This window comes from Cryptomeria japonica, chromosome 4 (genome assembly GCF_030272615.1).
Source record: "Cryptomeria japonica chromosome 4, Sugi_1.0, whole genome shotgun sequence".
Lineage (NCBI taxonomy): Eukaryota > Viridiplantae > Streptophyta > Pinopsida > Cupressales > Cupressaceae > Cryptomeria > Cryptomeria japonica.
The window spans coordinates 598,649,451-598,664,566 of NC_081408.1; the positions used below are offsets into that span (position 1 = coordinate 598,649,451).

At 35.3% G+C, this 15,116-nt stretch overlaps 1 protein-coding gene across 5 annotated transcripts in view; it reads right to left on the reverse strand.

Moving 5' to 3' along the window:
- The window catches only part of LOC131040307 (autophagy-related protein 13a), a 29,965-nt gene extending 18,261 nt beyond the window's left edge, over positions 1 to 11,704 (reverse strand). The window contains exons 1-4 of one of the 5 annotated variants that reach the window (XM_057973197.2): positions 11,333 to 11,676; positions 10,201 to 10,321; positions 9,027 to 10,106; positions 3,162 to 3,316 (exon numbers count right to left, since the gene is read on the reverse strand). In XM_057973197.2, coding sequence (XP_057829180.1) covers positions 3,162 to 3,316; positions 9,027 to 10,085 — 1,214 coding nt within the window. In that variant the 5' untranslated portion in view covers positions 10,086 to 10,106; positions 10,201 to 10,321; positions 11,333 to 11,676. The other 4 variants (XM_057973194.2, XM_057973196.2, XM_057973198.2 and 1 more) reach the window with 4 other exon arrangements.
- Positions 11,705 to 15,116: the final 3,412 nt, after the last annotated feature.

The following is a 15,116-nucleotide window of genomic DNA, read 5'->3' on the forward strand; positions in this document are numbered from 1 at the left end:
AGGGAATAAGTGGCGCGTGGCACTACAACAAATATCATTTATCTTACTTACCCTCATCTCTCATTGGTCAATGTAATGGTGGTTGTGGCAAACCCTAATTAGGGTTTCTATCTTTCGATCTTGGCCATTGATTGTGAATCAATTTGAGCCGTTCATTGTAATGAGCTATCTATATAAGGCTCGGTGCTCTCATTTGTAAAGGTTAATAGAATAGCTAGCAATAGAAGAGTAGAAGAGTAGTTCCTAAGGCAATTAGGAATTAGAAGTTAGAGTAGGAGTATGGTAGGAGAAGAAAAAATTATTGCTAATAATTGTAAATGAATATACTCTTTTCATTGAAGATATGGTGAAATGTGTTGTTTCAACAAATTGCATGGTTTCCAATTCTCATTTGCTTTTATGTTAATTAGGTGAATGAAAGATTTTGTGGGTGATTAATGGTGAAATTCGTTTATTCCATACAACTAGCTTCTTGTTGATTGTAAGTTCGCTTTTGCATGGTCAACTAGAATTTTATGTGAACTTAACTTCAATTATTGCTCGTCCATTGGTATGCATTGCCTTGATGGTATTGATGTTGATGATAGTAATTTGAATATCATATATTTACCTTAGAAGATTGCACTAGCTTTGTGGAGTTGTTCAATGATGTCAAAGCAAAGTCTAGTTGAGTCTCACCAAGTCATCCACTACATGCTACATTCTTAGGATCAGATTAGACTCTCTAAACCCTTTCCTTTTGATCTTTGTTTGTTAGATGAGTGTGTCCCACGTTCCAACAACATCTAAGTACTCAAGCATACATGTACAACGTAAGTCCCCTTGTGATTCCAGCATTACACATCAACCATTGAGCTTATCTACGAATCAAGACCTAACATTTTGTAACTTAGGAGTTGTCTCATTTGATCACAAAGCATAGCATTCTAGAGACTTTGTTCAAGAGAGGATAAGATACCTCGGTATTTTATTATCTGTTCAATTGTGCATAAAAACACATCAACACTACCCTTATTCCTATTAGTATTCAAACATAATATTTATGTAATAAGCATATAGTTCTTGGGATAGATGCACCACAGTAATTGCCAGTAATATATTTTATGATCTGCCAGTATATTAATATATTCTGTTCCTTCAATACCCTCCTGTTGAGTCCTGATCTGATATATGTATATCCCTCAAATCAGTAATGGAGGGTTATGTCCTTTCCATGGTCCATGACCCTCCCAAGAGTGGCATCTTTTAATTACTGTCTTTTGTCCCTTCACTAATAAATCACTGTTGTTAATCTTATTGAGATCGTTGTCTAGGTGTAATCACTCCACATCAATGATTAATAACACATGTTTAATATAAGCACAATTCAATGCTCCTTTAATCACACAAATCTCTAATGTGTGCCTTAGCTTATAGCTGTATTGTTGTCTTGTATAGGGATCACTGTATGTACACAAGTTTATGCTTCGATCTCTGTTATTTTAATTTTATGAAGATAACTGATGCTTGATAAATATTAAGGTGCTGACATGGACTATTAGTATATATATTAATTATACAAAGTGCTGCTTGATAAATCAATCCTTTAATCTAAACCACAGATTAAGTCTTATTTCATAAGATGATTTTCTGATCTATTTAAGGGTTCTTTGTGGCAGGATCATGACACAAACCGTCAGTCTCAACAAGTTGAGGTCTGCTACAGCGTGCACCAAGTCTGAGGCAGAAAATAGCATTTTCCTGTTTGAAATTGGTCAACCATGCACAGAAATGGTGAGAAAACTAAGAGGATGCATTCAAATTGAGCAAAGAACTACTTATAGAAAGTTAGGTTTTCAGGGAATTTTTTAGGTTCCAATTCTATCCAGTTAGCAGCAAGGAACAAAAATCAGATGGACCTACTTTCATCAAAAGTAAAGTTAAAGTCAACAAGAGTAAATTGAATTTCAACAAGAAGACATCAATTCTCAGATTTCTCCAATAAATGGAGATGTGCAGATCAAGTATCTTGATGACCTTCATATTCACATAAGTAGGCAAGATCTATTCTTCAATCCAAAGAATAAATATAGATGAAGCTTGCATGCAATTAAAATAGTGAGATGGAATAGAAGACACAACAAAGGATTTTTACCAATTCCAATCAGCAATGCCACAAAGACACTTCCATCAAGAAAAAAGAAAAGAAAACTGAAGTATTGAGATGTGGAATGCCACTACCATCCACAAATACAAAGACCGTGTAACCACCATGAAGATTGCAATATGGATGAAGACACCATGGAGAGAGGTGATGGGAATTACATCTAGAATTGTACCCCAAGAGACACAACAAAGAGCATCCTAAGAATACTACGACAGCCATGGTTAGGAATAGCATTCAATTGTAATTCCAATATTAGGGGGAAGATGAGGACTACCCACTACCATCCATAAATACAAAGACCCTGCAACCACCATGAAGATTGCAATATGATGAAGACACCATGGAGGGAGTTGATGGAGATTACATGCAGAATTACACCCCAAGAGCCACAACTAAAAGCATCCTAAGAATACCATAACAGCCATGGTTGATGGAATAGCATTCGGTTGTAATTCCAATATTGGTGGGAAGATGGAGTGTACTACTATACAAAAAGTAGTGCAATGGAATCAAAGAATCCAAGAAGAATGAAGAGATGAAGAAGCGTTTCCATATCAAGATGACTTAGTAAGATGAAGTTAATAAAATATTTGACTCCATTTTCAAAAAAGCCTTATTTCAGTAATGTTGATAAGAAAGCTGGGCTTTGAGTTTCACATTTATAATGAAAATAATGAAATTAGCTAACAATAACTGAAGATGGCTTAATGATTATAACAAATCTTAAACAATCATTGAACAAAGATGTGAGTCTCGAAAGGAATAACAATGGGTACTCAAATTATAGTTTAATTGATATCCTAAGTGTGTCCCTCACTACAATGCATAAAAGTAATGAACTCATAAACTAGAGGTGCAAACATATTGCAAGTTTCTTTGGCAAACTTATGGGCATTGGGCAGCCAAATACAGGTGCAGTGGGTGAAGCTATTGATATAGCTACTGGTGGTAATAATTATTTAGTAAAAGTCAGTTAGATTAATGACAATAAAGATATGAAATATTAACATATTACCTGCTCAATGAATTCACACTGCTGTCATTGTCAACTGCAAAAGGAAGAGATGCAGCAACTTCCACTTCCCTGCAATAATCATAAGCTCCAGAAAACATGAGTGCAGACTTATCTACTGGGAATGTTCTTGGTACCCTTTCTGTTTGCTTGGTACACTGCATTTTTAAAGAATGAATGGTACTAATTAGAATCGAGTACACGAAAAAAAATATCTAATAAAGAGTCATCAAAAAGGATGGATGAGCATTTAACATCAAACAGAACAAATAAAAACGTTGCACAAAAAAACTTATCTTTGTTGAGTTTGCATAATACTGTAACACGGAGGACAGTCAATAAATACAATAGCAGCCTGTTCATGGGCCTAGACGGGATGATCCATCTTTGGGTACTACAAAATCACATTTTAAATGTCAATGGGAACCACCGGAAGAAAGGTGGATCAAGGCAATTTTTGACAGTGCATCAAAAAGGTAATCCAGGAGATTCTAGTGCAGGGGTGGTGTTTCGGGATTGGCATGGCAACATTATAGCATGGGGTGCCAAGCGACTGGAGAAAGGCACAAATAATGAAGCAGAGGCACAAGCAGCACCTCTAGCGATTGAATGGGGATTAAAATTTGCCTTCAAAAACTTTCATTTGGAAGGTGATTCATTAATTATTGTAAATGCAATCACTAAAGGGGAAATACAGGCATGGTTATTAATAAGTATGTTCAGAAAATTAAGAGTGATTTCAATTTTTTTAGAGACTTCAAAGTCTCTCATGTGCGAAGAGCAGGGAACAATGTGGCAGATCTATTGTCCAATTGGGCCACATCTTTTGCAGAGGTACAGGAATATCAACTGGAAGATTTTCGCAGTCTGCCGATTGATGATGTGGTGGATGTTAATGTCTCTATGGCAACTCCTAGAATCATGGAAGTACGAAGTGATGGGAGTTAGCCAAGCCTATTGGCACGATTTAGAGGTGGAATTAATGTTGTATTGTGCGGACAAAATGGAGGATAAAGCTCGGACAATGCATTTATGAAAGTGCATTGATGAAATTGGTTTAAGCCGGAGGAGTAAGACGATAGTGTTGGGTTTGGCGACGGTGGGATTGATTGTTGTATTTATTTTTGTTGGCTCTGCATTACATATCTGTTATTTTATTGATTTCTCCGAGAGTGAGTTGAAGTGAGTGAAGGGCAAGATCTCAGAGGTGGTGCCACTGTAGCATTAGGGAACATGGAGGCGAGTTTTACCTTCAAAACTGAGAAGATGTTAGTGCCTTTCGTGGGCAAGGTGACGGATAGGCGACTATGGGGCCTATTTCTTTTCAAGGATGAGAGATCAGTGCAGGCAGTAAAGTTAATTTTGGGGGAGGAGATTGCGTATGTAAGTAACAGGTACAAGACTGATATGGAGATTTATTCCTTAATTGTGCAGCTTCGGGTTGGAGTTTGAGGATTCGGTAGACAAGGTGAAGAGGGTTCTGCATGATTTAATAGCTGAAGAATACGTGATGGGCATGGACTCCATATTTGAATGGGCTATCCTTAGAGTGGGAATTGATGTTTCTGAAGGGGTGGTTTAGCTGATGAATTACATACCCTTTGTTTGTTGGCAAGAGGATGAGTTGAAGGCAAGGTGCAGGGCTTTGGCAAGATGCGGTTGGGAGGCCTTGAAGACATTCACAGAATTGATGAGAGTTGAAGAGGTACTCAGAGCGGCGCATGAAGTGGCAAGGACGGAGCTGGGTTGTGAGCTGAGACCGAGGACGCGAACAATGGAGGCGGTGATGGCCCTGTCCAGGTTCAAAGATGATACTGCTGATAACAGATAAATGCATAGTTTCATATCACTTATGCTAGTTTTGATGGCTTAAGACTGCAAAATAGTTTTTAATGTATGGTGTTATTTGATGACTGTCGGGCAGAATACATGCTCGTTATGGTGTGTTTTCGTCCTCTGGTTTTTTGAAGCAAATTTTGTGGGGGGTTTGGTGTTTATTTCAAACTTAGATCTGGTGGGTGGTATGTTTTTTGGATGGAATGGATGGAGGTATTTTGATGTATGAAATCTTTTTACTGAATATTAATAAAATAACTATATTACCGACCAAAATAAATAAATAAATACAATAGCAATGATAAAACAAATCTAATCAAGTTCTAAGAATAAGGTTGGAAACAAGTATTTGTGGGATGGCATTCCCCACTCACGTGTAGTAAATACCATATCTTCTTCATAAATATGGGTTCATGAACTCTTCTTTCAGTTTCCAAGTTTAAACTTCAACACAAACTATGCTGTACATATACAGTAACCATGGTAGCCACTTTAACTACAGTTCAATTGTCAAAAACACAGTTTCCTTTAGATAAGCTGTAGCTAAAGCTTCAAGACCTCCAAGTGCCGTACTGTGCATATTATGCACATGCTACACAAGTTGGATACTTCTCTATGATATGATTATTTGATGTTTATAGAAATGTCCAACGACATTGTCAAATGTCTGCCATAGGAATCAAAACTCAAAATAGTTCCCAAATAAACACTTAGGATCTTCGTAAGGTAACAAAAAATCAGATCATGCTATAATTATGTTTTAGTGTATGCAAAAAAGAAAGAAATAATTAAAGGATGAAAAGCTCCCAAACCATTAATTCAAAAAAAAAAAGAATTAATAAAAGACCATCGTGGCAAAGTAAATGTTCTCAAAATGCCTTGGAAACAAGATTAAATGAAACCCCTGAGCCAAGCAAACTCCAAGATAATAGGGTTATGTTCCTAGCTTTGCAATCACAAAAAGAACAATCTTTCACCATCCTTTTAGAAGAAGAAACAGCATAGCAGAAGTTCAAAATTCCTAATGCCAACAAAAAATGTGTTTTGCAAGTCCAAGTTGACATACAAACCAGAATTAGGCACACGTCTTCTTTGGCATTGATGAAGGAGAGTGTATCAAAATCAAAGTCGCCATTGATTATATATGTTAACCAGAATGGTAGAAATTTCAAGCACCCTTGTCCAAAAGGCATCAATTAAAAAAAAAATTGAGGCAAAAATAGAACATTTCTGTCTGTTCACAATAACATCAAAAATATGGAATTTGAAGCAAACATGGAGTATCAAAATATATGATAAAGTAGTTTTGCAATTGCTTCACCTAGATATCACTTGTTCAAAGATTTTAGTATTTTCTTCAAAAAATTTAGGTGGCATTGTACACTTGCACAAAATATAGTCACGAGTACCCAAATTATTCTTTTGTTATAGAGTTTCGAACCTATTATAGTATTAAAGTAGCTCCTTGATGATTATAAACATCTGTATGATTGATAATATACTAAAACAGGACCTATTAAGATGGTGGACATGATAGAATCTGTCTTCTGTTTCCTGTACTATGGATGGGAATTTCAACATCAACGAGGCCTTTGAGATAACTGTGGTAGTATCTGTATCAGGTGAAGTGCTAAAGAGAGATGACCAGTTTAGGACAGCACAAAATATTACCACAGGTAGGACACCCTTATCTCATTTAGATGCAAAATTTGACTGAATACTTCCACGATAATAGTAAATATGCCAATTATTGGTCATTAAAATTGCAGGAAATTTGAGTAGCTAGTGTTGGAACATGTCCAGTGTCTCCCCACAGGATTCGTGACATGGTATAACAGCCTTCTATGAGATCCTTAACTAGGATGGTAGCGGTATCCTGAACAGGTGCATCTTTTGGGAAAAACGGCTAGCTCAACTCTCTACAAGTGGTATCAGAGTGGGGTCACAGGTTCAAATCCCCTCAGATAATGCTGAGAGGAGCTTATTGGAACGTGTTCAGCATCTCCCCTCAAGATTCATGTCATGGTATAACGGCTTCCTGTGAGATCCTTATTTGCGATGGCAGTGATTTCCTAAACAGGTGCATCTTTTGGGAAAAAACAGCCAGCTCAACTCCCTACAGCTAGTACAAAGTTTATTTGCAGGGTAAGTACTTCTAGCTCTCACATATAGATGAAAAAATTTATGGTACTGATTTTCCATTTAATAAATTGATTCACTCGACCTCATAGAAAAAAGACAGCTAGGGGTGGGAAAACAGTAGAACGCAGCAATTGCCATGTTTTCTTTTTTAAAAGACTGGCAACTAGATCGTTAGATCAAGGAGCTAACAAATATACAAACCAAAAGATTATTGATCGTATAAGATTGGTAAGGAACTGTGAAACTTACCCTTTGATGAATAAATTGAGACCGAAATCATACTCAAGTACAGTTTGTGCATCAAGAGATGAAAATGAATCACAAAGTATTGAGAGACCTCAGCTATATAAGGTAACTGATAAGCCCTCAAAGGAACTCCTTCACCCTGTTAGATAAAAAGATATGTCTGAACAAATATCTTGCCTAAATCCCTTGGCTACAGACCGATCACATAATTCCTTGGGGCGACAGCCAATTATTCCCTTCCATTCACTTGAAATGCATTGAAGCAATGTTGAGAAAAAGTCCAAACCAATATTGAGGCACTAAAATGACACTGAGACAACAAGGGAATTCGTTAAGTATGCACCAAGGACAAGAATATTTCTAAGGAAATGAGCTAAATGTTGCCACTTAAAGAATAGCCAGGTGAGAAAAAGATTTTGTTGAATTTGCCAAAATGAATTGACTATCAACAAATCTCTCTGCCATATTTGGATATTTTCAGATACATATGAATTGCCATTACTATAAAGTTATAAACAGACAAATTTGACTTTCATCCAAACAGAACCCCCCTTGTGAGGTAATGATTAGCCAAACAGATCTGTTGGTCTTTTAAGGTAACAGTTGCATCTTTAAACGTTAAAATATTCATGTTTCTTTTGAATCCTAGATCTTTTGGTCTTGTAAGGTAACACTTGCAGCTAAAACATAAAAAATATCCATGTTTCTTTTTACTCCTAGATGTCCTAACACTGGCAGATACTAGAAACACGAAGGTTGATCTCATTTGTGTCAATAAACAAGAAACAAGTCACAAAAAAGAACTCTGAAATTTGTGAAATTAAATCTGCAAGCAATCTGAGTATCGAACATCTCATCACAATAATCTTGCTTCCAACAAACACTAACTTCTACCCATGAGTTCAATGTCCTTGTGGTAAGAAAGTGTGAAATCCACAAACATATTAATACATAGGCCACTGGAAATATTACCTTGAGGTTTGAACAGTTTGTGACTACCATCATTGCCTGTATTTCCTATTTATAGCATATCAAGTCCTTGTTGCACATAAACTTGTTCCAGGAAGCTAGCAGATGTTCCCATTTTTAACCTAAGGAACCTCAATTTTGCATTTTATAAGAGTTCTAATAAGTTTGCTTTTACTAAAAGTCTAAAACTAGTATGGAATAAGTTTTAGTTATTAATTGGATTGGCTTTAACCAACTAATTCTGAAGTTCACTGATTAAAAAGTTTTCTTTTTTTATGTTAGGAAGTACAGGTCGTAATTATTTCCAAACAATTTTAAATGCAATTTATATGGTTTCTGCACCTAGAAATTTATGCTTTTGGAGGAAACATTTCCAACTTTTGCATGAGAAGAAAATAATATGTTTCATAAAGTCCACACAAATACACATTTCAGTCATTAATTACCTTTTTAAATTCCCACTGTTAAGTATCGGCTTTTAAAAAACTAGACAAATGAAAAACTGACGAGGTAGAGAGGAGCATTACTACAAAAGGAACCCAGCAGCCTAAGAAAGATGCCAAACACAGATGAAGTAAAGTAAAATAAATATCTTATGAATCTATTAATATTCCTGTCTCGTGTATCATTCTTGCACTAAAATATTACAAGAAGCTGGAACAAAAGTCTAATTACCAGTACATCACAGTGAAGCTGTTTCAGCGGTGAGAACGCCATGCACCTACATGACCTGCTGCGAGACAGAGGGATTGTTTGTAAAGCTCTTTGTATGTATGAATGCCTCAGACTTGTAGTTGCAAATTTGCAGTAGTTTGAATCTTCATTCCTGTAGCTGTCAGAAGGAGGGGCAGACAACGCACTTCCAGTTAAAGGAAGAGAACCACCAAAATTCAGCATCATATTTTTACTGTAACAATCATCTGATAATATTTTCACTGGATCAGTGGTTGAGCCACCCCTATAATAATCTGGCACAATTTTTGGTAGCCTCGGTGCTGATGGAAAATTGAAATCAGAAGCCACAAGGGAACGGTAGTCTACTGATAAGCATATTTTTCCAAAGGGAACATTGATTGATGGAAATTTATAGGAATTCATATGGGTTCCCTCCCCATGCAATAGGGGTTGGGGTAATTGCAAAAACTGATACCAGAGACCAAAGAACTTGCCATAGGATGAGGTATTAGCAAGTTGAAAGGCTCGATATGCTGGCAAAAGCCTTGTCATGGAAATTAAAGAACGCATCAATACCATTGTACTTTTGTACACTCTAGCAATCATCCTCTCCATGCTATATGTTTGCTTTTCTGCATTTTGCCCATCTTCATGTTTCACATACTGCAAAACCCATCTTTCAAGAACACTCCTACGGTCTGGTTGTTGTGACATAACCGTCTTCAAGAATTTTTGTAGCTTACCATGCCTAAAGCTTACTTCAGTTTGTTGTTGCGGAGACTGTATAGGGAGAACATCCAAAACAACTGATCTAAACCCATTTTTCTTGCAAGCCTCTAGAGCAGCCACATCTGTAGGAAATTTCTTCAATGCTAGATTAAAAGGGAATTCTTCTATCTCCTTGGGAGAAGAAGAGGAGGGTGACGCTGTAGACTCTGCTGCTGATTGTCCTCTCACAGGTATCCTGGATTGCAGAATAATTTGTATGCTCATCACAAAGAGATATCGAACAATCTGATCGACTTTGGATTTTATGTCCATCTGCATGGCTGCTACCATACTTTAGCATACGACAAAAACCTAAAACAACATAAGCACAGAAGTACATATCAAATTATGCACATCAAGGAACCCAAATTCAACCTTGTAAATCCTTCTTCAAGAATGAAATCACCTGAAAAACAATGAACTCATCCAGCTTTGCAAATCCTACGTTAGTCCCAATCACAAACAAAAACAGTAGAACAACAATGCACCCAGTGTAACTGTGCCAATCATACTTCAAGTGGAAGCACCTATCAAATCAGTTGGACAACAATGCACATAGTTCAATAATGTCAATTCTACTTAAAGCCAAATCACATATGAAATCATAAGGAGGACAATGCAACCGATTTAACCTTGCCAATTCTACTTAAGCGCAAGAACACATCAAATCAGCATCCAGACAATGCACCCAATTCAACATGGTTAATCCTACTTCACAAACAATCAAACATCAAAATACTGGCACATCAATGCACCCAATTCAACTTTGTCAATCCGATCCTTCTTCAAGCTTAATCACGCATATACTAGCACAATAATGCACCTAGTTCAACTTTTTTATTCCTAGTTCAAGCACAATAAAAAAACGCACCTAAACCACGCTAATTCTTCTTCAAGCCAATCAACTTATGAAGAAAACACCTCTGCCATAGGAAAAAAAAAAAAAAACCAGGAAAAAATATCTTTGAACTTAAATTCCTTCAATTCAGCTTATAAGCAAATGGCTTTTAAAATAAAAACACCGTTGCTACCGAATGCACAACACCACCAATGCACCCAGACCTTGTCGATTCTACTTCAAGCCCTTTAAATTCTACTCATGGAATAAATAGATCTGCATCAAAACTCAGCATTTCAAACTTGAAGCACTCCAATTCAGCTAAAACCCAAGTGAGTATTGCCATAAGCACAATTGGGCATCCAGGGTACTAAAACTCAACATTTCAAACTTGAAGAACTCCAATTCAGCTAAAACCCAAGTGGGTATTGCCATAAACACAATTGGGTATCCAGGGCACTCACTCTCATATTAAACCAACAATCAAAAATCATTAAAAGCTCAACTTCTAAGCTCTGGAACCCTAAACAAATCGCCATACCTTGTCTCTAATGCACTTAGACGTCCAAAACCCCATTCAAAATACTATTACTTGGTGACCAAGTTTTCCATACAAAAGGCCACCAGCTGCAGCTTTCAAAGACCAGGTTGACAACGCACTTCCGAAAGGAGATTTTACAGACAGGATTCAATATAGTACCTTTGATTTCTTTGGAGTTTCGTTTGGCGGCTGTCCTCCACTTAGCACGCTGGTGTACTCTGCTTTCACTTTTCTCCTTTCCTTTTCCTTCCCTTTTATGTTCTGAATAATTTTGTGCCATAATCCGTTGGAAATCCCAACTGGAAGGCGCAGGTTATTGTGTTGTAAAGAGAGAATCTGATTTGGAAGGCGTGAAGAGTTTTCTCCATAGCCCTGACAATGCATCCGTGCATTAATCAACATAAACAAACCCAAGAAATCGTCGCTACGGCTAGATGGTGTGGAGTATACATTTGGCTTATGTTTTTGTATAAAAGAAAGCTTGTCAATTTTTAAATCCCAAATCAACTATTCTATCTTTCTTTTAAATAGGAATCCTCCTAGTTTGGAGTTGGGAACAAGTCTTCTACTGATATTCCCGCTAGTTTTAGCTGCTTGTTTGGAGGAGACCATTTACTTGTTTTTTTTACTATAACATGCTTATCGGCAAATAAAATCTGATCCCCTATTTTAGCTTACTTTTTAAGCAAAGCTTTCAAAAGTCACAATTAACTCCAGCTTATGATTAGACCATCATATATTTATGGTATGATTCCTTTTGTTTTTTTAAAAGAAATATTTAAAGTGGAGTAAAGTTATTGTCTTGGATTTTGTAAACTCATGATGTTAGATGAATTGGTTTTTGTTTTGGTTTGAATTTGTATTTATAAAATTAAATTTGTGATTGTGTTCATTAATTGGTAAAATTATCTTATAATTTGAAGTTTGTTTGTCGATTTTTTTTATAAAAAAAAGACTAGTGATGTTTACAATTGTCTTTGGGGAATCTACTAATTGTGAGTCATCTTTTGTTAGATTAATTTAATAGCTTCAAAACAAGGATTGAGGACAACAAATAAGTGGATAACGAATCTATGATGATTCATAGTAATTAAATACATTCTAATAATATTATTGTGATTTTCAAATGAAAGTGCTTTGATAATCTTTTTAAGGTGATTTCAAATAGGTGGATGAATATTTATGTCAAAGGCACACTGCACTCACATAATGGATGCACAAATACGTGTTAATAAAAACTAGAAGCATTAAATATGACATGCTTGTGACACTTAAATGCATGAAAAGCAAAAAAAAAAATTATTTTATCCTCTCAACTATCACTCACTAAGTTTAACCATTAATCAATTATATCTATCTTCATCATACTAATAGTTGTACACTCACATAATGGATGCATAAATATGTATTAATAAAAATTAGAAGCATTAAATTTGGCATGTTTGTGACACTTAAATGCATGAAAAACAAAAAAAATTATTTATTTTATCCTCTCAACTACCACTCACTCTAAATCAATTTTATATATCTCTATCATACTAATAGTTGTACACTCACATAATGGATGCATAAGTATGTGTTAATAAAAATTAGAAGTATTAAATTTGACATGTTTGTGACACTTAAATGCATAAAAAGCTAAAAAATATTTTTATTTATTTTCTCTTCTCAACTATCACTCACTTTAAGTTTAACTATTAATCAATTCTATCTATCTCCATCATACAAATAGTTAACTTGTAAGTATGTCAATCTAATATTATAATAATAATATAAAGATATGATAATAATAATAATAATAATGAAATTATTTTTTAAATGGAATAATGAACAGATATGATATATTTCGACCTACTTTACCTATATTTCTCTAAAGATGGGTATATTAGTTTTAAATACAATTGTGTAGCTTGCAAATTAACGCAAGCATGAATGGGGTCAATTAACAAGTATAATGGAATCTATGGAATTTAATTTAAATTTTAAAAGTATTGGATTCAAATTCATGACTACGAAAATGTCCTAGTCAAATCTACAACATATCTAGTCAAGGGTGATGAAAGAGATCCAAGGATTAAGGTCAACGTTTAGGAATGAGTAATAAAGAAATTGCAATATAGTGCTTTCATTAGTCATAAGAACACAAGAATATACCACATGTAAACTAGTCATTACATTAAAAACATTGTAGTCAAGATGGACTTAAAACATAATGAAATCAAGAAAAATATATCGAAGAACAAATGACTAAATAAATGCAACAAAACATAAATAATTGCCTCAATGCATCTTCATCCTCCTAGATTGACCTAAATAGAATGCACCCTAAATCTATTAATGTGTTCTAGACTATTTGGAATGTGGAATGCTCTAGTGAAATTTCAACATAATCTAATTGCAATGGAAGCTTTGGAAACAAAATAATAGTATGAACTCAATAGCAATTACTCGAATGAATTTTTCTATAGATAGGAGTTTAAAGAGGCAAAAACAAGGGCTAACATGAAGAGGTTAAATGGATGGTTAGGATTAAATGAGGATTAGGGCTCGGATTTAAAGATGTACCCATATGACAAGTGTCCCATGAGGTATAAATATTATAGGTATTATTTCAAGCAAGAGGAAAAGTACAATTGGTAGGAAAAATATTTACTTAAATTGTTGTCATAATGATAAGGATAATCTTCGAATAAAGGCGGCTTATGGTAGGCTTTCCAAAAGAGACAAGGTTTGACTTTTTGTTGATGGTGGGAATTTTTAATATTGGATGTTATTGGGAAGAGGAAAGTGGCCCCACATAAAGTCAAATGAAAAGTGGCATTTGTCTTTAATGAAGAATAATTGGAATAAAATTTAATTAATTATAGAGAAAAGGAAGAATTCATTAATTAATTATTGAAATCATTTAATTACAGTGAAAAAGTTTGAAACACTCAAATTGTATATTAAAATTGGTCAAAACAATTTAGCTCTAATACACAAATTTCACATATCCACTACCATCAATCAATTATTTAGACATTTTTTTGGATCTATAATGTTTATATTTTAATTATTAGAATGTATTGTAACATTTTATTACAATTTTTACATCATTATATATAATTATTATATGATAATACTAATAATGTTCTGATTGAATGAAAAACAGGTTTTAAGGACCCGAAACCATTACAACATAGTTAAAATAAAAAGCTGAGAAAATAGAGTCCTCATACAAAGCGACTGGTCCAAAAAACCAGCGAACAGAAAAAACACCTAAACAACAAAAAACAGCAAAGAACCCAAGGAGACACTACATAGTAATTTCTTTAGCAGATCCTCTGCCTTAGTCACCAGCTCATCATAGGTCGCCCCAACTGTTTTTAGCTCCTTCGGGTCCTTATTCACTTTCTTTTCCTTCCTCTTTCCACGGGTGCGAGTTCTGGGACCTTGGGCTTCCCTGATTCCTTTTGCATCTAGGTCAATTTCCTAGGTTTCCTTTTCATCATCGAGCTTGCTAATGAGGGTATGGGTGTTGTTGGCTGAGATTTTCAGAATGCTGAGACTCTGCTCCGCAATGTTCTTGAGGCACTCCTCTATCTTGTCCACTTTGGCAATTGTATCCGAGAGCGTTTTTTCGTTAGTTTCCTCCAGGGTTTTTCTATCCTGTATCTCCTTTTCAATTTTCTCAAATCGGGGATTAAAGGCATCTCTGATGTCTTCCGCTTTGGCAATTATGTTCTTCAAATCTTCAATATAATTGGCCATAGTGTTCCCCTCTCCAATGTTAATCCAGTCTCCAAGATCATGACTCTGTTGCAGAGTTTTTTGTATTCATCCATAGTATTCTTATTCCCATCAATAAGCCATTCAATGGTTTTCATAAAACCCTTCAAGGCCTCGGGGTGAGGACCAGGAGAAGGAGTAACTTTACCAGGGGTTATCTGTTCATATTTAGCAA